At 41.8% G+C, this 24,318-nt stretch overlaps 1 protein-coding gene across 4 annotated transcripts in view; it reads right to left on the bottom strand.

The window, feature by feature from the left end:
• Positions 1-24,318, bottom strand: part of RIC3 (RIC3 acetylcholine receptor chaperone) — a 121,902-nt gene that overhangs the window by 23,405 nt on the left and 74,179 nt on the right. For all 4 annotated transcript variants that reach the window (XM_058663433.1, XM_004593812.2, XM_004593813.2 and 1 more), the window contains exons 2-4: positions 21,856-22,082; positions 20,760-20,835; positions 17,362-17,455 (exon numbers count right to left, since the gene is read on the bottom strand). In XM_058663433.1, the coding sequence (XP_058519416.1) occupies positions 17,362-17,455; positions 20,760-20,835; positions 21,856-22,059 (374 nt within the window). In that variant the 5' untranslated portion in view covers positions 22,060-22,082. The remainder of the gene's footprint in view (positions 1-17,361; positions 17,456-20,759; positions 20,836-21,855; positions 22,083-24,318) is intronic.

The raw sequence follows: 24,318 nt of genomic DNA, 5'->3' as shown, positions 1-24,318 counted from the left end.
AAGGTCCTTGCCTTGATCCCATATGGCCACTGGTTCTAGTCCTGGCAGCTCCACTTCCTCTCTATCTCTCCTCCTCTCAGTATATCTGACTTTGTAATAAAAATAAAATAAATGTTTAAAAAAAAAACATTAAAAAAAACCCCAAAGGCAAACAAGGAGAAAGTCAATAAAACAATAAAAGAAGACTACATCATACAATGAATAATCCATTGCTAAATAATGGGACCAAATTACTATCTATTGACATTAACTCTGAATGTAAATGGATTAAACTCATCAATCAAGCATCATAGATTAATGAACTGGATCAAAAAACAAAACCCATCTATCCGCTGCCTACAGGAAACACATCTCGCAAAGATATGCAGAAACTGAAAATAGCAGGATAGAAAAAAAATATTCCAGGCTAATGGAAAGAAAAAACAGACTGGTATAACCATTCTTAACATCAGATAACATAGACTTTGATGTGAAAAAATATTTAAAATGATGAAAAATGACACCACACAATGGATCCTTTGATGATCCATTCAGCAAGAGGAGATCACCTTACAAGTTTGTTGTGCTTTCTCTCTCAGCTCTGGTTTTACTTGGCCTTCCTCTCTTGCTCTTCTTTGCTAGACTGGCTAAGTTTATTTTGCTCATTTTCTTAAACAATGGCCCTTTCTTGTTGCAATTCGTAGTTTTTTTAGCTTCAAATCCATTTATTTTTGCTGTGATTTTTATCATTTCTTGCTTCCTGCTTTTAAAATAAATTGAGATTCATTATTGGAGCTTTTGAGATGCTTCTATTTTTTGTAAGCACCTCATGTTATAAATGTCCCTTTCAATACTGTTTTTGCTACATCTCATGGGTTTTGATATGTTTTTATTTTCATTTCTTCAAAAAGTTTTGTTTTCTTATTGATTTTCTCACTGACACATAGGTCATACTGTAGCATCTTTTTTTTTTAATTTCTTCAACACATTGGTCATTCAGTAGCATGTTATTTAATATTCTAAATATTCCATTTTTAGAATATTAGAATAGAATATTTAGATTAGAAAAATTCCATTTTTCTCCATTGTTGATTTTGTTTTATGACTTTTCATTTAAGGGGATATATAGTAACTATGTAATACAGTTTGTCATGTCCAGATGTGAAGATACAGAGCAGTGTACATCTCTACTTCTAAATCAAAAATGTACTCCCAGTGAAACTGGTAACTATATCTTTACAACAGGATGCTGGACTCTGCCACTGTCCATACCTACAATGTCAGATAAACTTAATAGAATTATAGACTTATGACTGTTTATGAAGGACTATAATACTGTAATAATGTAGGGGAAATCAATGATGGGAGAAGGTTTTCGGGAGAGGGAAAAGGAAATCCCAGAGCCTATGAAATTCTATCATAAAATACTTCTTAAAAAGATTAAAAACAAGACATGCTTCATTATTCTTATTAGTTTGCACCCCACTTCCTCACCACCAATTGTACTCCACTTCCCTAAAATCTGGTTTTTATCCCATCATTTCATCAAAACTTGGAAAACTCGTCAGTGACTGTACTTTAAAGTCTGTACTTTAAGTATCGTACTACTAAGTCATGAGTTTTTTTCTCACATTTCATTCTCCTTGGCTTCTCTATACCATCCTCTGCTTGAAATTTCCTTATTTCTCCACTCTTACCATCATGTGTTCTTTAAGGAGTTACTTACTTGAAAGCCGGAGTTGGAGCGAGAACAGAGGAGAGCGTAAGCAGAGAAGAGGAGTGGGGGACAAGAATACAATTGGTCTACTTCCCAAATGGTTGCAACAGCCAGGTGAGGATCACACCGGCAGTACAGGACCCTGGAAGCCCCTCCAGATACCCCGCAGGGTAAAAGAGCCTAAGTCCTGAGCCATCCTCCACTGCTTTCACAGACTGGAAGTGGAGCAGTCAGGTCTAGAACCCATGCTCACGTGAGATGCTGGCATTACAGACTATAGTTTAACACCAACCCCATAATCATGGTTTTAATGATACTAACTCGGTAACACAAATTAAGCCATCACACAGATACATACCCTAACTCTACCTTTGACTTTTCACACATAGGTCCAACTCAAACTTATTTCTTGGGCATGTCCACTTAGATGCCTTGTTATTACAGGAAGCATTAAGTAACCTTAAATTCACCCCCTGTAAACCAGGTCCCACGTGGCTCAGCTGCAACTGCAGAAACAGGCCAGGAAAGGCTCAGAATGGCAGATTCCTAGATGCTAGGAAAATGAAAGACCACAGCTGAGAAATAACCTCACTAGACTTGTCAATGATACAAACCATGAAGAGCATCAAATTCTGAATCCAAGAGTTAGATACAGATAGAATGAAACATTTTAGTAAGATCATTCACACCTAGGACATAATGAGACCAGCAGTTGCCTCAAACATTTGGTGATATCAGGGCAAGCAGTGATTAAGATGTTGTTTGCAAGACCCATATGCCACATCACCGTGCGTGGACTCTGTTCCCAACTCCAGCTTTTTGCTGATGAGCACCCTGGAGACAGAGGTGACGTGTTCAAGCAGTTGGGTCACTGCCATCCACGCGGGAGACGTGGACTGAGCTCCTGGCTTTGGCCTGGCCTGGCCCAGCTACTGCAAGTGTCTGGGGCGTACCAGCAGACAGGAGCTCTTCTGGTCACTCTGCCTTTCAAACAAACAAGTACTTTTTTAGAAAATAAAGAAAATCCAAAATATATCTTGGAGCTTTTTTAAAAAATAATTTGATGATCTTATCTTTGTCCATGACTTTCATCTCTCACCCCCAGCCAAATGATTTTCAAATCCGAGTCCTCTATTCTGACCTCACGACACGAATTTTCTACTGCTTTTGTTATTTTGCTCACAGATGCTTTGAAGGCATTTCAATCTCAGTCACCTTCTTTCTCCTTTTCTATGTTTTACATCCAGGTTAATGCCATAATTCTACTTGGGGCTGTAATTCTGACCCATTTTTTAAAAGATTTATTTTTATTGGAAAGTCAGATATACAGAGAGGAGGAGAGACAGAGAGGAAAATCTTCTGTCCACTGATTCACTCCCCAAGCGGCCACAACAGCTGGAGCTGAGCCAATCCAAAGCCAGGAACCAGGAGCCTCTTCCAGGTCTCTCATGCAGGTGCAGGGTCATAAAGCTTTGGGCCATCCTCGACTGCTTTCCCAGGCCACAGCAGGGAGCTGGATGGGAAGCAGGGCTGCTGGGATTAGAACCGGCACCCATATGGGATACGGGCACATTCAAGGTGAGGACTTTGGCTGCTAGGCTACTGCGCTGGGCCCTGCCTCATTTTTTAAATTTTATTGAAAGGATAGGATTACCTTTCAAATAGGCAAGAAAGAGAGGAAGAGGGGGAGAAAGAGGAAGAGGGAGAAACAGAAAAAAAAGGGGAAAAAGAGGGGAAGAAGAGAAGAGAGGGAGGAAGAGGAAAGAGACTTGATCTCCCAACCACTGGTTCACTCCCCAGACAGCCACAACAGCTGTGGCTGAGCCAGACTGAAGCCAGGAGCCAGGAGCTTCTTCAGGTCTCCGACATGGGTGGCAAGGTCCTAAGAACTTGGACCATCCTCTGCAGTTTCTTTTTTAAAATACTGTTTACATAATTGGGGCATGCATGCCCATGTCCAAGTGGGCCTCTGATTAGGATGGGGTCAGGTAGGCATCTTCTACAGCTTCACCCTGAGAGCTTGATCTGAAGCGGAGAAGCGAGGGATAGAATTGGAATCCATATGGGATGCTGGCCCTAGAGATGGAAGCTTAACCCAACATCCTCAGCGCAGGCCCTCTGCTTCATCTTTTTGTCTTCCTTCCCTTTCTCTACTTGGATCCAGTCAGTAGCTTCTCTTGAGAGAACCAATCTCTTCTCCACTCAGAAAGCAAAGGTTAGGACAAAGCCATTCATTCCACTACCTCTCCTTGAAGAGTGGCTGTATAACCCTAATCCATCCCATTCCATGGTTTTCAGTTACAGGACCCAAATTAGGGTAACTAAATATTAAATATTAATATTAAATATTAAATCTTTAACACAGGGAAGCCTGACTGAACCAAATGTGTGTGTGTGTGTGTGTGTGTGTGTGTGTGTGCGCGCCCGTGTTCATCCTGACAGGATTGTTTCTACTCCCTACAGTCTCCAGAGTGGTTCTAGTTACCACCCTTTCTGAAACCTGAAAGTTCACCTATCCCTTTGATAGTGTGAATCACCCCACACTTTTTGTTTTTTTTCAAAAAATTCAAGCCCTCACACAGTCCAAATTTTTGGTAGCCAGAGTTAGTTACTTGCATAAGGAATCCTCATGCAATCACAGGCTTGTTTTTCCTCCCATGAGGTTGCCTTAATTTGGCCCCTCTTTTCCCACTCTCACTGACTGACTTTTTGCTAGAACTTTCCCAATCATCTTCTACCATGTAAGCCGCTCTACATGTTGCTATAAAATTTTCTAAACATACGGGCCCAGCGGCGTGGTCTAGCGGCTAACGTCCTCGCCTTGAAAGCCCCGGGATCCCATATGGGCGCCGGTTCTAATCCCGGCAGCTCCACTTCCCATCCAGCTCCCTGCTTGTGGCCTGGGAAAGCAGTCGAGGACAGCCCAATGCTTTGGGACCCTGCACCCGTGTGGGAGACCCGGAAGAGGTTCCAGGTTCCCAGCTTCAGATCGGCGCGCACCGGCCCGTTGCGGCTCACTTGGGGAGTGAACCATCGGACGGAAGATCTTCCTCTCTGTCTCTCCTCCTCTGTGTATATCTGGCTGTAATAAAATGAATACATCTTTAAAAAAAATTTTTTTTCTAAACATACTATATCATTTACACTTCTCTTTAAAATGCTGTCAGAGGCACCCCACCACAAGGACAACACAGGCCGTGTTTCTCAGCCTGCCAATCATGACCGTAAGATCTTGTGCCAGCTTCCTTTTCTGTTTTTTTTTTTCTCCCACCTCTTACCTCTATACGCATTTACCCCATTAGCTGAGACAAGGGGCAAAGAAACAACTTCTGTCACAGGGCCTTGAGAAGGGAATGGATTTTTCACTTTAAGTGAAAAACTTTAAGATACTTTTAGATAACTTAAATAACTTTAAATGTATAATATTTTAATGCACTAAGTTTATGGTCATTTGTTTCAAGAGCATAGAAAACTAATGTATGTTGCTACAGCACACTTCATTTCCCTTAGATACAATTACTTATACAACTAACAATCTTTGCGTTGACAACTGTATAGAGCTGTACATGCAAACGGGTACCAAGAAAAGTAGTCTTTTTTTAAAGATTTATTTATTTTTATTGGAAAGTCAGATATACAGAGTAGAAGATACAGAAAGAAAGACCCTCCATCCATTAATTCACTCCCCAAGCAGCTGCAATGGCCGGAGCTGAGCCAATCTGAAGCCAGAAGCCAGGAGCCTCCTCCAGGTCTCCCACACAGGTGCAGGATCCCAAGGCACTGGGCCATCCTTCACTGCTTTCCCAGGCCACAAACAGGGAGCTGGATGGGAAACAGGGTCGCCAGGATTGGATCTGGTGCCCATATGGGAGCACGGCATGCTCAAGGCAAGGGCTTTAGCCAGTAGGCTACCACACCAGGCCTGGAAGATACTCTTAACACTAAGTAGCTTCTCTAGATCTGCCTCATTCATTTTTTTCCAACATGGACTGATGCCATCAATGTGCCAGCACAAAGGACTATAAGCTTGCATGGTAACAATTCTCAGGAAGGCTACAGGGCACAAGAGCAGACACACAAGGTAAAAGATGAGCAAGAATATGACACGCACAGTATCAAGCAAATCCAGATGGCATGAGAGCCCATAGGAAGAACAACTAGTGAAGTTGTGATTTGGGGAAGAACTTTCATAAAAGATAGCTAGGCTGAGGTCAGTAAGATAAACAAGAGTCAAAATGCACATGCATTCAAAAGAGGAGCACTCCAGGCCAAATAAAAAACACAGATGCGAAAATCTACACAAGTGTAATAGACGAAGAGTAAGTTGGTAGCATGTGTCAAGTCCACAGTGAAGGCCTGATACAGCAGACAGTAAGTACCAAGCCCTATATATACTTGCTTTGAGAGAGAGAAAGAGGCAGAGAGAATGTATACAAATGAACGATTCTTCTACCTACTGGTTCACCTTCCCGAATTACAACAGCCAGTCCAGGCCAAGTCAAAACCAAGAACTCCATCATCATGGTTTCCCATGTGCATGCCAAGGACCCAAATACTTTGGATATTGTCCATTATTTCCCCAGGTGCATCAGCAGGGAACTAAATCAAAAGCAGATCACTTGGCTATCAAACCAGCACCCCCCTACAGAATGGTGGCACTGCAGCTGGTGCTTGTAAATGCTGCACCACCACGGATCCTATACTATGTTTTCTTAAAAAAAAAAAATGATGAATTTTAATCCATAAATTCAGCACAGTGATATTAAAAATAGTAACAAGTTACCTAGAACTTGTCATGTGTTTATTCTTGGATTTTCCCATGTAATATTTTCAGTTCACAGTTGACTATAGGTAAATTAAGTCATGTAAAATAAAACTATGAATATGGGAGACCACTGTAGTATTAAACACATTTCATGAATTTCTGTTTTTTTATATATAAAAACTAAACTTCCAGAAACAAATTTTTCAATTTTATGTTATCATACAGTTATGAAATAATGATACAAAAGGGCTCAGGAGCCCACAAATGAACACAGTCTTTGTCTTCTCCTTTTGATACCACTCCCCCCTCCAACGCCAGCAAGAAGCTGGGAGATGTGAAAAATCCTGATTAAAAAAGAAAACACATGCAGGCATCTCAAGCTGCAACAGTTAAAATATTAAATCAATCCATATTTCCATCAACTGATGACTGAATAGAGAAAATATGATTTATACGTGCTACAGAATAATACTCAACCACAAAAAGAGTGAAGTCCTATCTTTTACAAAATGGAAAAAAAGTAAATCCAAATGGAAGCCAAACCATTGCTTTTGTATATAATATCATAATCTACAGAAAACTATGAAAATTCCAGCAAAATTATGTGATACAATATATTTTAAAAGTGACATTTCTATACACCATCAACACACTGAAAAAGAAATCAGAAAAGCCATCCTTATTATAATAGCTACCCAAGAAAATCTAGAAATAAATTTAACCAATAAGGTGAAAGAAGCCTGCAATGAAAGTTACACAATACTAAGGAAAGAACTTGAAGGGGACACACACAAAAATAAGGAAATAAATTTCACGTTGATAGATTGAAAAATAAATACCATTAAATATTGCTACTACCCAAATTGATTCAAAGATTCAATAAAATCTCTATTTTAAAAAGTTACATTAATCACAGAAACACATACACACCAAAAGAACCCCAAATTTTCCTAAAGTTCATATAGACCCACATAAGAATTTGGATACCCAAAGCTATCCTGAGCAAAAAGCACAAAAGTGAAAGTCATAATGTTTGATTTCAAAACATACTACAAAGTTATAGTAACCAAAACAGCATGACAGTGGCATCAAAACTGACACACAGAACAATGAGACAGAGAACCCCCCCCCAAAAAAAAAACTCCATGTAGTTATACCCAAATCACTTTCAACAAAAGTACCAAGAACATAGACCAAACTAAAGTTTCACAGGAGGGCCCAGCATGATAGCGTAGTGGCTAAAGTCCTCACCTTGAACACACTGGGATCCCATATGGGTGCCAGTTCTAAGCCTGGCGGCCCCGCTTCCCATCTTGTTCCCTGCTTGTGGTCAAGGATGGCCCAAAGCCTTGGGACCCTGCACCCGCATGGGAGACCTGGAAGGAACTCTTGGCTCCTGGCTTCGGATTGGCTGAGCTCCAGCCATTACAGACGCTTGGGGACTGAACCAAGAGATGGAAGTCTTTCTCTCTGTCTCTCCTCCTCTCTGTATATCTGCCTTTCCAATAATAATAAATAAATCTTCTTTTAAGATTTTCACAGGAAAAAAAAAAAAATTAACAGAGTAAACAGAAAAAATCCACAATGGAAAAGCCATCATCCAATGAGGAACCAACACCCAGAACCTGCAATGAACTAGGCAACAAATGAAAACAAATATGATTTTGAAATGGGCACATGACCTAAACTGAAATTTCTAACAAATATACAAATGGCTAGCAAGTGATGAAAAACACTCAACATCAATTATCAGAGAAAGCTAAACCCAAGCTACAATGAGAGAGGCTGAGACATTTGGTGTAGGGAATAAGCAACATGGGACATCGCATCCCGTATTGGAATGCCTCCATTTGGGTCCTGACTTTACTAGTGACTCCAGGGTGATGGCTCACTGGTTGGTCCTTGCCATTTTCACAGGAAACTTTGACTGAGTTCTGAATTCCTGGCTTTTTGTCTGGTCAGCCCTTGGTATTGCAATCATTTGGGGCACTAACAGACTGTAAATCTGTCTGGTTGTGTCTCTCTTTATCTTTCCTTTTGTGTGTGTGTGTGTGTGTGTGTGTGTGTGTCTTTCAAGCGAATATTGTGAAAACCTGCAATAAAGTATCCTCTCACCCCAGTTAGTGACCATTACTAAAAAGGCAAAATAACAATAATGATAATAATGCCAGTAAGTTTCATACACTATTGATGGGAATGCAAACTAGTACAGCTATCATGCAAAAAGTATGCGGGCTTCTGGCACAATGACACAGAATAAGTTGCCACCTGTGACAAAATCATCCTGTATCAGAGTGCCAGTATAAGTCCTGGCAGCTCTACTTCGAATCCACCTCCCCTCTAATGTGCCTGGGAGAACTGCAGATGACAGCCTGAGTACTTGAACCCACGCCACCCATATGGGAGAGCTGGATGAGGTTCCTGGCTGCTGACATTGGCCTGGACAAGGTCTGCTCATCATAGGTTTCAGAGAATAAACCAATGGATGGAAAATTTCACTGTGTGTGTGAGTGTATATGTGTAGTTGTGTCTGTATCACTCAAACTTACGTAAATAGTCTTTAAAAAAAAAAAAGATACCATATAACCCAGCAACCATACTACTGATATATATTCAAATGAAATCAGTATGTAAAAGAGATGTCTGCATTCCCACATTTATTACAGCACTGTTCAGAATATCCAAGATCTGAAGTCAACCCAAATGTCCATTAACACATAAATGGATAAATAGTTTTCTATACTACAGACCCAATATTGAGAAGAAAATCCTGTCATTTGCACCAACATGGATAAACATGAGGGACATGTAAAGGGAACTCAGGAACAGAAAGACATGTACTTCATGTTCTCACTTACATGTGGAGGTTAAACTGTTGAGTACACAAAAGTAAGTGGAAATGGGGCCCAGCATGTTGGCTCAATGGCTAAATCCTTGCCTTGCATGCACTGGGATCCCATATGGGCACCGTTTCATGTCCTGGCTGCTCCACCACTTCCCATCCAGCTCCCTGCTTGTGGTCTGGGAAAACAGTCGAGGACGGCCCAAAGCCCTGGGACCCTGCACCCACGTGGGAAATCCAGAGGAAGCTCCTGGCTCCTGGCTTCGTATCACATCAACTCTACCCACTGCAGCCACTTGGGAAGTAAACCAGCAGATGGAAATCTTTCTCTCTGTCTCTCTTCTCTGTAAATCTGTCTTTCCAATAACAATAAATAAATCTTAAAAGAAAAAGAAAAAAAGTAAGGAAAATCATGGTTACCAGGGACTGGGAAGAGTGGTTGAGAGACAGAAAGAGAGAGAGAATGAATGAATAAATAGGTACAAGAATAAAGCTGGACAATGGACGCAGTAGCCGGGAGACGCACCCGCGGCGAGGGTTCCCACCAGAGGAAGAGGCAGACTGCAAGAACCTGAGGTTTGAGTGAGTTGGGTGGGGACAGTGGTGGGTTGGAGGCTTCGGGAGTTGGCCCCCCAGGGGCATGCACAGAGCCTGAACACAATTGGTGCTCGTCTCCCCGCCCCTCCCCTCCCCCCCGAGACTCCAGCATCTAGGGACACCTGGCGAGTGCCTTGAAACTGCCAAAACTGTGTCTGGGAGAAAGGCAAAAGGCACACTGAATACTCTCCCGTGCCTTTGCGGTCTGGCACTCAGCTGGGCGGTGCTATCCCACAGGAACCCAAGCACGCATCTGGGCTGGGCAGTCCCATGCTAGCGCTGGGGCGGTCGGTCCCCTGCAAGCGCTGGGGTGGGCGGGCCTGCGCAGGAGGCGCTTCCAGAGAGCACCTGGAACACCCCAAGCCCTATAGTCCTGTGCTTGGGAGACGAACCAGGAGAGCACTGCGGACCTGCGTACAGGAGGCGTTCCCAGAGAGCACCTGGAACCTCCACGCCCTGCAGTCCCTGGCACTGGGGACACACCGAGAAAGCACCTAGAATCCTCCGAGCCCTGTGATCCCGCGCACAGGGGGCGCGCATAGAGAGTGCCTTCACTCCCCCACGCCCTGTGGTAGCATACCTGTAGGGGACGAGCTGAGAGTGCACTGTGAATCCGCTGGGCCCTGGAAGTGGCGCCCTGAGGTCCAGTGTTCTGGAGACGCACCAAAAGTGCCTTGAAAATTCCCACACCCTGCTACTCCACGCCTGCAGACTCCGATCTCTACAGGATAGTGCTTGGAGACCCCTCAGCACACTGGTGCCTAGGTCTCTCAAAAAAGAAACACTAACACAATGGGAAGAAATACCAGAAAAGGTAATGATCCAGATGAGAGTGTCAACACCCTACCAATAAAGGATCGAAAGCTAATGTCTATTTCGGAGATGCAAGATGAAGACATAGAAGATCTACCAGACAAGGAATTCAAAAAAATAATGTTAAAATATGTCAGAGACAATGAGAAGAATTGGGAGGACTTCAAGGAATTCAAGAACCACATAGCCTCAGAAATACAACAAATGAAAAGTAAAATCCTTGACTTAGAGCACAAAATTGAGAGCCTAACCAACAGAACAAATACAGCAGAACAGAGGATCTCTGAAACGGAAGACACACAAAACGAACATACCCAGTTCATTAAACAGCTGGAGACAAGTCTGAACAAAGCCAATAAGACCATACAAGAAATGAAAGACAACCTCAAAAAATTAAATATTAGGATTATTGGCCTTCCTGAAGGAGCGGAAAAAGAGTCAGGAATGCAAATGGTGCTCGACGAAATTATACAGGAAAACTTTCAAAACACTTGGAACATGAACCCAGCCCAAATCCAGGACGGTCAGAGGACTCCCAGCAGATATGACCCAAAGCGATCTTCACCCAGACATATGGTGCTCAAGTTCCACTCCAATGAAGACAAAGAAAGAATCCTGAGACAAGTACGAAGCAGAGAAAAGATCACATACCGGGGAAAACTAATCAGGATCACTGCTGACTTCTCTGAAGAGACTTTACAAGCAAGAAGAGAATGGACAAAGATCTTCCAAATCCTGAATCAGAACAACTGTCAACCAAGAATATTGTACCCAGCAAAGATCTCATTCATATTTGAGAACGAAATCAAATACTTCCACAGCAAAGAGAAATTAGAAGAATATGCCAACACAAAACCAGCTCTACAAAATCTCCTTAGAAATGCACTAAATCCAGAAAAAAAAGGAGGTGAATCATAAGCAAAGATGGCAAACAGAAAGGTCTCCCCACTAAACTCCACACAAGGAAGGGCAATTACACAGATATCAACACCCACAAAAACAAGTATGGCAGGGCAAAATCACAACCTCTCAATTTTAACTCTTAGCACAAATGGCCTGAACTCACCAATTAAAAGGCATAGACTAACAGAATGGATTATCAAACAGCACCCAACTATCTGTTGCCTACAAGAGACACATCTAACCAGAAGAGATTCGAACAAGCTGGAAGTGAAAGGTTGGAAACAGATATTTCATGCCAATGGACGAGAAAAAAAGGCTGGGGTAGCTGTCTTAATTTCAGATGATGTGGACTTCAATCTGACACACATCAAAAAGGACAGGGAAGGACATTATATATTGGTGAAGGGACTGATCCATCAGGAAGTAATTACCATTGTGAACATATATGCACCAAATTCAAACGCACCTAGCTACGTGAAGCAATTACTCACGGACTTAAGGGGAGACATAGATATACACACAATAATAGTGGGTGATCTTAACACCCCATTAACAACAATAGACAGATCAACAAAACAAAAACTCAACAAAGAAACAACAGAGCTCATACAAACAATAGAACAACTGGACATGATAGATATCTATAGAATTTTTTACCCTAAGGCCACAGATTATACATTTTTTCAGCAGTGCATGGCACCTTCTCCAGGATCGACCACATGATAGGACACAAAGCAAACCTAAATAACTTCAAAAAGATAGGAATCATACCATGTACCCTCTCAGACCACCACGGAATGAAACTGGAAATCAGCAATTCAAAATGCCCCAGGAAATACAGAAACTCTTGGAGGCTGAACAATATGCTATTATACGAACAATGGATCAGAGAAGAAATTAAAGATGAGATCAAAAAATTTATGGAAACCAATGAAAACTCTGACACAACATTCCAAAATTTGTGGGACACTGCCAAAGCAGTGCTACGGGGTAAACTCATCGCAATTGGAGCTCATGTCAAGGCCCAAGAGAGGCGCCAAATACAGGAACTAAACACACACCTCCAGGAATTGGAAAAACAACAGCAGAAGAGCCCCACACACAATAGGAAACAAGAAATCATCAAAACAAGGGAGGAAATCAACCAGATAGAAATAAAAAAAACCATACACAAAATCAATGAATCAAAAAGCTGGTTTTTTGAGAAGATAAACAAGATAGACACCCCACTGGCCCGACTGACAAAGAAAAAACAAGAGAAGGCAAGAATTAACAGCATCAAAGATAAAAAAGGCAACATAACAACAGACACCGCATCCATTAAGGCCATAATTAGAAATTACTACAAAGCACTGTACTCCAACAAATCAGAAGATCACCAAGAAATGGAAAAGTTCTTAGACTTCTACCACCTGCCAAAACTTAGCCCAGAGGCAACAAACGACCTGAACAAACCCATAACTGAAGTAGAGATTGAATCAGTGATTAAAGACCTCCCAACAAAGAAAAGCCCAGGCCCAGACGGCTTCACTCCAGAATTCTACAAAACATTCCGAACAGAACTGACCCCAATCCTCTACAAACTCTTCAAAACAATAGAAAAAGAGGCAACCCTTCCAAACTCATTCTATGAAGCCAACATTACCTTAATCCCAAAACCAGACAGAGAAGGAAAACTACAGACCTATCTCTTTGATGAACATTGATGCTAAGATTCTCAACAAAATCCTAGCCAACAGAATTCAAAAACACATCAGACAGATCGTTCATCCAGATCAAGTAGGATTCATCCCTGGAATGCAGGGATGGTTCAACATTAGGAAATCCATAAATGTGATACACCACATCCAAAAACTGAAAAACAAGAATCACATGATAGTATCAATAGATGCAGAAAAAGCTTTCGACAAAATCCAACACCACTTCCTACTAAAAACCCTAACAAAGGTAGGCATAGATGGAAAAATCCACAACATAATTAAAGCAATATATGAAAAACCCAACGCCAGCATCATACTGAATGGAGAAAAGCTGGAACCCTTCCCACTGAGATCTGGAACAAGACAGGGATGTCCACTCTCTCCACTACTATTCAACATAGTCCTAGAGGTACTCGCTGAGGCCATAAGACAAGAAAAAGAAATCAGAGGAATCCAAATGGGAAACGAAGAAGTTAAACTCTCACTATACGCAGATGATATGATTCTTTATGTAGAAGAGCCAAGAGACTCAATACAGAGACTGCTAGAACTTGTACGAGAGTTTGGTAGAGTGGCAGGGTACAAAATTAATGAACAAAAATCTACAGCCATAGTGTATGCGAACAGCCCCAAGATGGAAAAAGACTTAACCAGCAAGATACCATTCAAAATAACAGAGAAAAGTATGAAATATCTGGGAATAAATCTAACCAAAAATGTAGGAGACTTATTTGAAGAAAACTACAAACCACTTAAAAAAGAAATTGAACAAGACCTCAAAAGATGGAGTAACATCCCATGCTCCTGGATAGGTAAAATCAGTATCATTAAAATGTCTATACTGCCAAAAGCAATATATACATTCAACGCAATCCCAATCAAATTGCCCAAAACATTCTTCATGGAACTGGAAACAATGATCCAAAGGTTCATCTGGAAGCACAAAAAACCACGGATAGCTAGAACCATCCTGAAGAACAGGAAGTTAGCAGGGGGAATCACAGTTCCGGACCTCTGGACATACTATAGGGCAGTGGTTATCAAAACAGCCTGGTACTGGCACAAAGATAGAGAGGAAGATCAATGGAGCAGAATAGAAACACCAGAAGGGAACCCACACAGGTACAGCCAAAATATCTTTGACAAAAAGACAAACGACAATCCAGGCAAATGGGAAGGTCTGTTCAATAAATGCTGTTGGGACAACTGGTTGATAGCCTGCAGAAACAAAAAAATAGATCCACATCTCTCACCATACACTAAGATCAGATCTAAATGGATAACAGATCCTACATCCAGAAACCTTCAAACTTTTGGAAGAAAATGTTGGAAACACACTGCAACACTTAGGGGTAGGCCCTCACTTCCTAAAAAAGACTCCAAATGCAGTAGAAATCAAGACCAAAATAAACAATTGGGACCTCATCAAACTAAGAAGCTTCTGTACAGCTAGAGAAACAATCAACAAAGTAAAAAGGCAACCCACAGAATGGGAGAAGATCTTCGCACACGACATAGGTGATAGAGGGCTGATCTCCAGAATATACAAAGAGCTACAAAAACAACCAAAACAAGCCACTCAAGAAATGGGCACAGGAAATGGGCAAACACTTCACAAAGGAACAAACCCAAATGGCAAATAAACATATGAAAAAATGCTCAAGTTCCCTGGCAATAAGGGAAATCCAAATTAAAACATCAATGAGGTACCACCTAACGCCAGTAAGACTGGCCCACATGAATAAAAGCACCAACAACACTTGTTGGCGAGGTTGCGGGGAAAAGGGATCCCTACTCCACTGCTGGTGGGGCTGCAGGCTGGTACAGCCTCTATGGAAATCAGTATGGAGAATATTCAAACAACTCAAATTCAACATACCGTGTGATCCAGCAATAGCACTCCTAGGAATATATCCAGAACAATTGTTTTATGAGAAACCAACATGCACTCCTATGCTCATAGCAGCACAATCAGTAATTGCAAAAACATGGAAGCAACCAAAATGCCCATCAACAGAGGACTGGATAAGAAAGCTATGGTTCATCTACTCCATGGAATACTACTCAGCTATTAAAAAAAACAAAATGCAGTTCTTTGTGGCCAAATGGGCCAAACTGGAAACCATAATGCTAAGGGAAATGAGCCAATCCCAAAAGGTTAAATACCACATGTTTGCCTTAATTTAAGATGATATGATGTTATGTATAACATGTTATGTTTTGAATGTTATATGTTGTGTATAAACTAAAATTGAAGTATAGGTGAGGTGGTCACAGAAGGTGGCTAGGAACTCGCATTTACTTTTAACATATTGGTTACTCATTACTATGTCAATTAATTCCATAATGATGTAAATTTTTACTGATGGTATGTTGGAGCTTTCAATTGACTGGGATGATACTCTGCTGGCTCTGTCTTCAGACCAGAAAGGGTATATCTAAGAAGCCGTTGAACTTGACTGGACAATAAGATGCCGGACTCTATGTTTGGTATACGCTTGCAATGGGGGAATCTCAACTGAACTTGAGCTGTGGTTATGCAACAAGGCGGAGGAATCCACCATGGTGGGAGGGTTTGGGGAGGGGTGGGGAGAACCCAAGTACCTATGTAACTGTGTCACATAATACAATGTAATTAATGAAGTAAAATAATAAATAATTAAAAAAAAAAAAGAATAAAGCTGGATAACAGAATTAACTTCTCATGATCCATGCAGCACATCAGGGTAACTGTGGTTGACAACAATGAATTTGCACAGCTCAGAATAGCAGGCAGAGAAATATTTTGGATGTTCCCAAGACAAAGAAATGATAAATGTTTGAGGTAAAGGGTATGACAATTTTCCTGAACTGATTATATACATGTACTGGATACCATACTTTATCCATAAGTATGTACAATTAATATATATTATTGTTTTTATTTTTTATTGCATTTTATTTTGTAACTTCATTTCATAGGCTCTGATGTTTCCCCATCCTCTCCCCGTGCCCTCTCCCCAATGGTGGATTGCTCCACCTTATTGCAGTATTACAGTTCAAATCCAGTCTTGTTTCTTTCATTGCAAGCATGTGCCATGCACAGAGTCCAGCATCTGATTGTCCAGCTCAATTCAACAGTTTCTTGGGGAGACCAACTCTGATCTGAAGGCATAGCTGGCAGAATAGCGTTCTGACCAATTAAAAGCCATAACATAACATCAACAATAGTTTCCAACATTATGGGGTTAATTGACATTGTATTGAGTGACTGATATGTTAGAAAATGCAGGTTCTTAACCACATCCTGTGACTACTTCATTAACAGTTCAATTTTAGTTTATATACAACTAGCTTCTATCTACCTTAAAACGGCTATAGGATACTATTCAGCTGTCTCGTGTCTATTTTCATTTTAGTATTTAGCAGTTTATTGTGTTAAAGCATATTAATTTTTTTAAACCAAAAAACAATCCTTTTGGATAGCCAGAAAATTATCTTTCTTAAAACCCAGTTACAAAGCTCAGCACGATGGCCTAATGGGCAAATCCTTGCCTTGCATGCACTGAGATCCCATATGGGTGCGAGTTTGTGTCCCAGCTGCTCCACTTCCCATCCAGCTCCCTGGGAAAGCAGCAGAGAATGGCCCAAAGCCTTGAGACCCTGCACCCACATGGGAGACCCAGAAGAAGCTCCTGGCTTCCGGTGTCAGATCAGGTCAGCTCTGGCTGTTGTGTACAGTTGGAGGGTGAACCAGTGGATGGAAGATCTTTCTTTCTCTCCTCCTCTCTGTAAACTCTGCCCTTCCAATAAAAATAATTTTTTAAAGTTACTTTACTCTGAAGATTTACTCACCTATTTACTTCTCTCGTTAAGTTGTACCGCACTAAACTGTAATACTGAGGCTGTCTGATAGATTACAAATGGTAAATGACATTAAAAAAAAACACTTAAATGACAGGTTAACAATTACGTAAGATGAAAACCAGTACTGCATATACCAGAGAAAAGATTCTGAATTCTCTAAATGGGAAGCAGTCTTAATTTCAGTTAAATGAAAGCCTACCTCTCACCATGAGGTCCCACTCTGTTGATTAATTTCTCCATGGCTTCTTCTGTCTCCTTCAATTTTTCTTGCAGTTGAGCAAGTTCAAAATTGGCTGAAAAAAGCACAAACATCAAAGAACTGTCATACGCAACTTCCTAATCCCTCTCATGCACAGAGCTAGCTGTGCCTTTATGATAATCAAGGCTAGATCTGAGCCTGGAGGGGACTAGTCTCTCCAGCGTATCTAAGTGGGACAGAAGGGTTCACAGGTCTGGCCGCCAACACCTGCAGGATACATATCAAATGAGTGACACATAAATCACCCCATTAGTCATCCAAGGAAAAAGGCAGAAGACAAACATACACATTGTGATCCAAATTATGCTGCAGGGTAAGGTATCTATAAGGCACTTTTTTTTTTTTTTTAAAGATTTATTCATTTTATTACAGCCAGATATACAGAGAGGAGGAGAGACAGAGAGGAAGATCCTCCGTCCGATGTTTCACTCCCCAAGTGAGCCGCAACGGGCCGGTGCGCGCCGATCCGATGCCAGGAACCAGGAACCTCTTCCGGGTCTCCCACGCGGGTGCAGGGTCCCAATGCATTGGGCCGTCCTCAACTGCCTTCCCAGGCCACAAGCAGGGAGCTGGATGGGAAGTGGAGCTTCCGGAATTAGAACCGGCGCCCATATGGGATCCCGGTGTGTTCAAGGTGAGGACTTTTAGCCGCTAGGCCATGCGGCCAGGCCCATCTCAGCTCCTTTTATGAAAAGTGCCTTGGGCCCGGCGGCGTGGCCTAGCGGCTAAAGTCCTCGCCTTGAAAGCCCCGGGATCCCATGTGGGCGCCGGTTCTGATCCCGGCAGCTCCACTTCCCATCCAGCTCCCTGCTTGTGGCCTGGGAAAGCAGTCGAGGACGGCCCAAAGCCTTGGGACCCTGCACCCGCGTGGGAGACCCAGAAGGGGTTCCTGGTTCCCGGCTTCGGATCGGCGCAGCACTGGCCGTTGCGGCTCACTTGGGGAGTGAAGATGTTCCTCTCTGTCTCCCCTCCTCTCTGTACATCTGACTTTGTAATAAAAATTAAAATAAATCTAAAAAAAAAAGGAGCTGAGATCCTGAAATGAACAGTATTTTATCTACATCTAAGTTTAGTAGAAGTTCCAAATTTAAAAGTTATACTTTTGGTGCTGGCACTGAGGCATGGTAAGTAAAGCCCACCACCTTCAGCACCAGCATCCCAGATGGGATGCCACCTACTCCACTTGGGATCCAGTTCCCTGCTCATGTGCCTGGGAAAGCAGCAGAAAATGGCCCAAGTCATTTTCTACACCTACAGGGGAGCCCTGGATGAAGGTCTGGCTGCTGGCTCTGGCCCTGCCCTGTCCGCTGGTTGCGGCCACTTGGAGAATGAATCAACAGATGCTCGTTCAGTGGTCAGCCTCTCTCCCCCTCTTGCTTGCTCTTGCTAACTCTGCCTTTCACATAAATAAATCTTGGGGGGGGGGGGTTACTTCTTCAGTAGAGGGTTGGGAGCTCCCTACCCAAAGTTTCTACCCTGATTATTTGATATTAAAGAGGCCATGCCAGACTGTCTCCCCATGGCTTTCTCAATTGGACTCACAAGAGATGACACAGATCTATTGAATCTAATATTAAAACTCTAAAAGTAGAACAGGAAAAAATAAATCAGTAAGAAAATGAAATGAACTTTAGGGCAGTAGGAAATAAACTGCTGTCCATCATGTAGACAATGAAGATTTCCTATTTTATACCTGGGTACTCTCCCACTCAGATATATTTAGAGGGTTATTATAAAATGTACTATTTTAAAAGCCTTTTAATTCTTCTAGCACACACATGCATGCAAGCAGTTAAAATCTGTAAAGTGACTGGAGGTCTGGGCTATGTGTTATTTTAATTTTACTGCATAATTTACAATTAAAGTATAAGAAACTGATATATTCTTACTATAACAGCTACTCTCGAAAGTTCATTTAATTTACTTCTGTTTAAACATTTTCTCTAGCAGAATCGCTATTCTTTAAAGAGTTCACAACACTTTAAAACATTTAAAAATTTTTTTAAGATTATTTTTTATTTTTATTGAAAAGTCAGATATACAGAGGAGAGGAGAGACAGAGAGGAAGATCTTCCGTCCATTGATTCGCTCCCCAAACGGCCGCAATGGCTGGAGCTGCACCAATCTGAAGCCACAAGCCAGGAGTTTCCTCTGGGTCTCCCGCATGGGTGCAGGGTCCGAAGGCTTTGGAACCAGGGGTTAGAACCTGCGGCCATATGGGATCCCAACGCATGCAAGTCAAGGACTTAAGCTACTAGGCTATAGCACTGGGCCCAACCTTTAAAAATTTTACTGATGCACGTCCAATCACTTTCTTAAAAAGTTCCCAAAAAGGATGCAAATGTGACTGGAGTATTTATTTCTGCTGAGAATCCAGGAGTAAGTCAGAAAGCAGTTAGGGCAGGGGGCAGCTGCTTTGGGAGATCAGCCATACTTCTTTCAGTTAGGGTCATCAATGCTCTGATGAGGCTTCATCACCCACAGGACCAACCCGTCTTCTGGCTTAGCATGTTCTTCAAGGCTACTTCCCCAGTACTGCTCTAGATGAACACCAAGATCTCTACAAGGTCTCAAGACCTCTTGCTTGTCCATGTCTTATTCAAGTTACTCCACAGAAAACAAAATTAATACAAACCTTCGAAATCCATGCCTGATTTTTCATGATGTATATGTGCATAAACTTTTAAAAGATTCATTGTGTAGACTTCAAAAACTGACCCAAAACGAACTTATTTATGAATTCCACTGTCCAGCCCTTCCTCTATGACCAGACGTGATTTCCCACAATGCTTTTACATGGTCCTTCCCTCCAGGCAATCAACTTCTCAGTTATTTTTTTTGACAAACATGTTAATCCACATACCCTCAGAGGAAAACAAAGGCATGCTGTATTTCCCCAGAGGGAACAGAATATTCTATCTGGGCAATAGATACTTGATGCTTATGTTTCAAGAGTCAGAAGTGTTAAATTTTTGACCCACATCTAATAACTGGCATGGCCATGGCATGATCTCTCTGCTTCAGCTTTCCTCTTTGTCAAACGGATACCTGCTACACAATATGAGTATCTCCAAACTAGGACTCGCTTCAGATGCAAAATGTTGATTTGTTAATACACTTTAAAAAATGAACTAACGGTGTTGCACATTTTGTATCTATTGGTTCCTTAAAAATGCAACATAATAAGGAAACTTGGAAATGCCAGGAAGGTAAGAAGGATATTAGTTTGTAGCAACTTTTGGGAAATGCTCTTAGACATGCCAACTACAGAAACTCTGGCTGTGTTGCAGCAGTCTGACTCAATGACACTTGCGAATGTAATAAGAAGGGACACTTACTAATTTTCCTGTGGGCGTTTCCAGCTGTGGTGGAAGAACATTTCCGATCCTCTGCACTGGATTTCCCCTTTGAGAGCTGAGGATTGAAGGAGGCACAGCACATCAACAGCAGCTCAGAACCTCAGAGTCATGGAACCCTCATTAAATGGGGGGAAAGGTTGGGAGACAAAAATCAAGTCAGACATCAAATCAAATAGCACCATTTGAGAAACGTATCAAAAGATAAACAAAGCCACTGAAAGATGAGAAGGTTTCCAAGTAAAAATATTATCAAAACATAAGGAAAACATCTCCCTTCAGGTCATCCGTCTCGTCCTGTTCAATGAACAGGTGACATGCAGTTCATTTTGTTCTGGTATGTATGTATATATTTATAGAACTCCACTCAGGCTGAAAGAAGAAACTCATCTCCCCTAACCTTACTCTAGTCAGGAATGCCAAGTGCCCTTGTTTTCCAGTGCATGGGTCCCACAGCCTACGAATGCTGCTGTGGTGATGAAATTTAACTGGGGTGAGGGTGGGGAGAGGGTTGAAGCTTTTAAAGGACTCCAACTGCCTCTCCCTAGAGCTAGGAAACAGACTGAGTCTGAGGACATGACAGTTCTGCCCCAGGAGAATTAATGCAGATACTAAAAGCAGAATCTCAAATTCCTGTTGGAGAATGAGGCATGAAGCATATTAGCACAATCACTGGCATATGGCTTCAGAGTGGCAACTTAGAAGGCATTGTGCAAATTCCAACAATAAAATTAGGACAACCACATGCTTTTCAGCTTACAAGAACACTCAATACAAAATTATTTTGGGATTTGAATTACATTGTTTCGGGGAACTAGAAGATCCAGGTTGATTCCTGGTTCTATCTCTTCAAGTGTGAATTCTGGGGCAAATCACTTAAACTCTGAGCTGACATTTCCCATTTGTGAAACTGAAACAATGGCTAGCCCATATTCCTCACCCAGAGGAGGCAGGCTTTAAAGAGATGACAGATGTGAAAATGATTTTGAATTGTAAAGGGTTTTAATATAGACAATGATTTTTATTGTGACTATTTTAGATTTCACTGGTGTGGTATGATTAAGATGATTACACTTACCTTAAAGAGAATGTAAAGTATATATAAAAAAATCCCAAAGCCATAGATTGGAATAATCTGCCCCATCAGGCCTCTTCCACTACCTCCTCCTCCGGCACCTCCTCCGGATCCTTTGGCTTTTGCAAATGCCTCTGCAAGATGAGACCTCTGGAAACGAGCCCCAGGGGTCGGGCCATCTGAAGGCGCCTGCTGATGATGCAGCATAGGAGGAAATCGGCCCAGCTTTCCTGAGAAAGTAAATGAGTCCGTCTTTATCTCTCCCATTATTTTCTCATGAAAACAGCCCATGTATTAAAGTACAAATAACAGAAGCCAACTCAAATGGTTTTAAGAAAAAAAGCATGAATTTGATTAAGAAGGTAAAGAGGTATTCCACATTTACTAAATAGAAGGTGGTATCTAGCTACTCACCAAACCCATTTTGTCTTCCTTCTGGGTCCACGGCAAGCTCACATTTCTCATCCTCCCTCCCCCAGAGTGAAATGTGGTCATATGACTGAATTCCAGCCAAAGGAATGAGAGTGACTGTGCTAGTTGAAGGCCTAGCCTATAAAATCTCCCACGTATTCAATCCATGATTATTGCCCTTTTGTAGGATGAATGCTGATATCCAGGAAGATCTAGGAAGTCACGTGTTCAGAACAGCACAGCCTATGTGAACCTGACTTCCTAGATAACTACATGGCACAGAGCCCTAGAACGCTGCCACCCACTGACTTAGAGCCATCTGGACCTGTTTTTGTGTACAAGAAAAAAAACTTCCATTATGTTAGGGCCATTATACACAGCAGAGTCTATCTGCTACAGCAGTTAGCTATCCCTAACTAACACAGATAAGGAAATGCAATGTGGTCTCAGGAGAGAATAGAACCAGACACTGGAAAGCCATCACGATCTAGGACAGCAAGCTTCACATTCTAGCTTAATCTCTCTTATTCTCTATGGGGCCATGAAGTTTTTTCCTTTGCTTCGCTCTGTTTTCTCTGTGTATTATTTTTCTAGCTTCTTTGTGCACACAGAAGGTAGTCACACGCAAAGCTCTTAACCTGCAGGCTCCTCAAGACGAGCCCTTACTCCAAGTTCCTTAGAGGACAGCTGAGTACTTAGTGTGGGTATATAGTCGTCCCTTTCAACCAGCTAGAGCTGAGAAGATGGGACACATGAAGAACAAACGGTCAAAGGGGCCCAAGCTCTGAGCAAAAGGGCAGGGCTTTGCAAAAGGGAGTACATCTTTTTTCTTGCACTTTTCCCTCCATTAAGAGGAGCTGAAGATTAACACCTCAAGCCTCCTGAGAGCCACAAGTGAAAAAAGAAAGCAAATACTTCTCTTTAAAAAATCATGTCAACAGGCTTGTATGAGAAACCGATTGGGTGACAACGGTACAGACTTCATAAAAGACTCAAAGGATCAAGTGTAACACTGCTGCACTTTAACAAAATTAGGGATCGCTGCTCAATAAATACCAAAAAGAGAACTAAGAAAAGTGACAGTAAGAGAAATATTGGCAACATCTGAAAGTGACAAGGGATTCAGATCTATAATGTAGAAACATTGTCAACAATTCAGAAATCCAATAGAAAATGGGTTGAAAGATGAGAAAGGGAAGTTTAAATGGCAAATTATAAAAAGAGACGATTAAATTCAAAGTAAGACCAATGAGTAAAATACAAATTAAAATAATGAGACAGCATATTACACCCACTTGAAAGGCAAAAATAAGAATAGTAGATCATAGTAAGGGCTGATGACAAAAAAGGGAAAGTTAGAGTTCTCATGCACTGTAGGTAAAAAAATAAAATGAGACAGCCATTCATCTTAATGATCTACTGGTATTTAGTGACATTATATTATAAACAGGCCCTATTATTCAATGATCCCAATCAACAGAGGTACACACAGATTACACTCTGGTGTGACAATGAAACCAGGCCTTCATCCCAAAGATTCTTTTCCTTAGCTTGCAGCTACAAAGACTTCAACTGCCCTGCAGTTAACATCTCAATGTCAGCCTCTATTCTGAGAGCTTTCCAAGAACTCACTGGCCCTGATCAAAGTAATACACAATCTACCTTTTGCTGACCAGGTTAACTATCTTTAGTCCTTCAGTCCTCTCCTGAAGTAGAAAGGCAGGAAGAGTGCAGGAGAGGATAACAGTAAGTTGCTGTTTCTGCCTTGTATCCTTTCTCAGCCATGTCCCACCTCAATAATCCTCCTTTCCTTTCCAGTACTGACTTCAGATGACATGGAGATTCAGTGGGGAAAAAAAAGTTTCCAGAAACACAGCTTTGAAAACTCAGACCCAAGGTTCGGGCATGATAGCCTAGTGGCTAAAGGCCTGGCCTTCAACACACCGGGATCCTATATGGGTGCTGGTTCTAATCCCGGCAGCTCCACTTCCCATCCAGCTCCCTTCCTGTGGCCTGGGAAAGCAGTTGAAGACGACCCAAAGCCTTGGGACACCC

This window comes from Ochotona princeps, chromosome 4 (assembly GCF_030435755.1).
Source record: "Ochotona princeps isolate mOchPri1 chromosome 4, mOchPri1.hap1, whole genome shotgun sequence".
Taxonomy (NCBI): Eukaryota; Metazoa; Chordata; class Mammalia; order Lagomorpha; family Ochotonidae; genus Ochotona; species Ochotona princeps.
The sequence above is the reverse complement of the archived record's forward strand: the minus strand, read 5'-3'. Positions and strand labels throughout refer to the sequence as shown.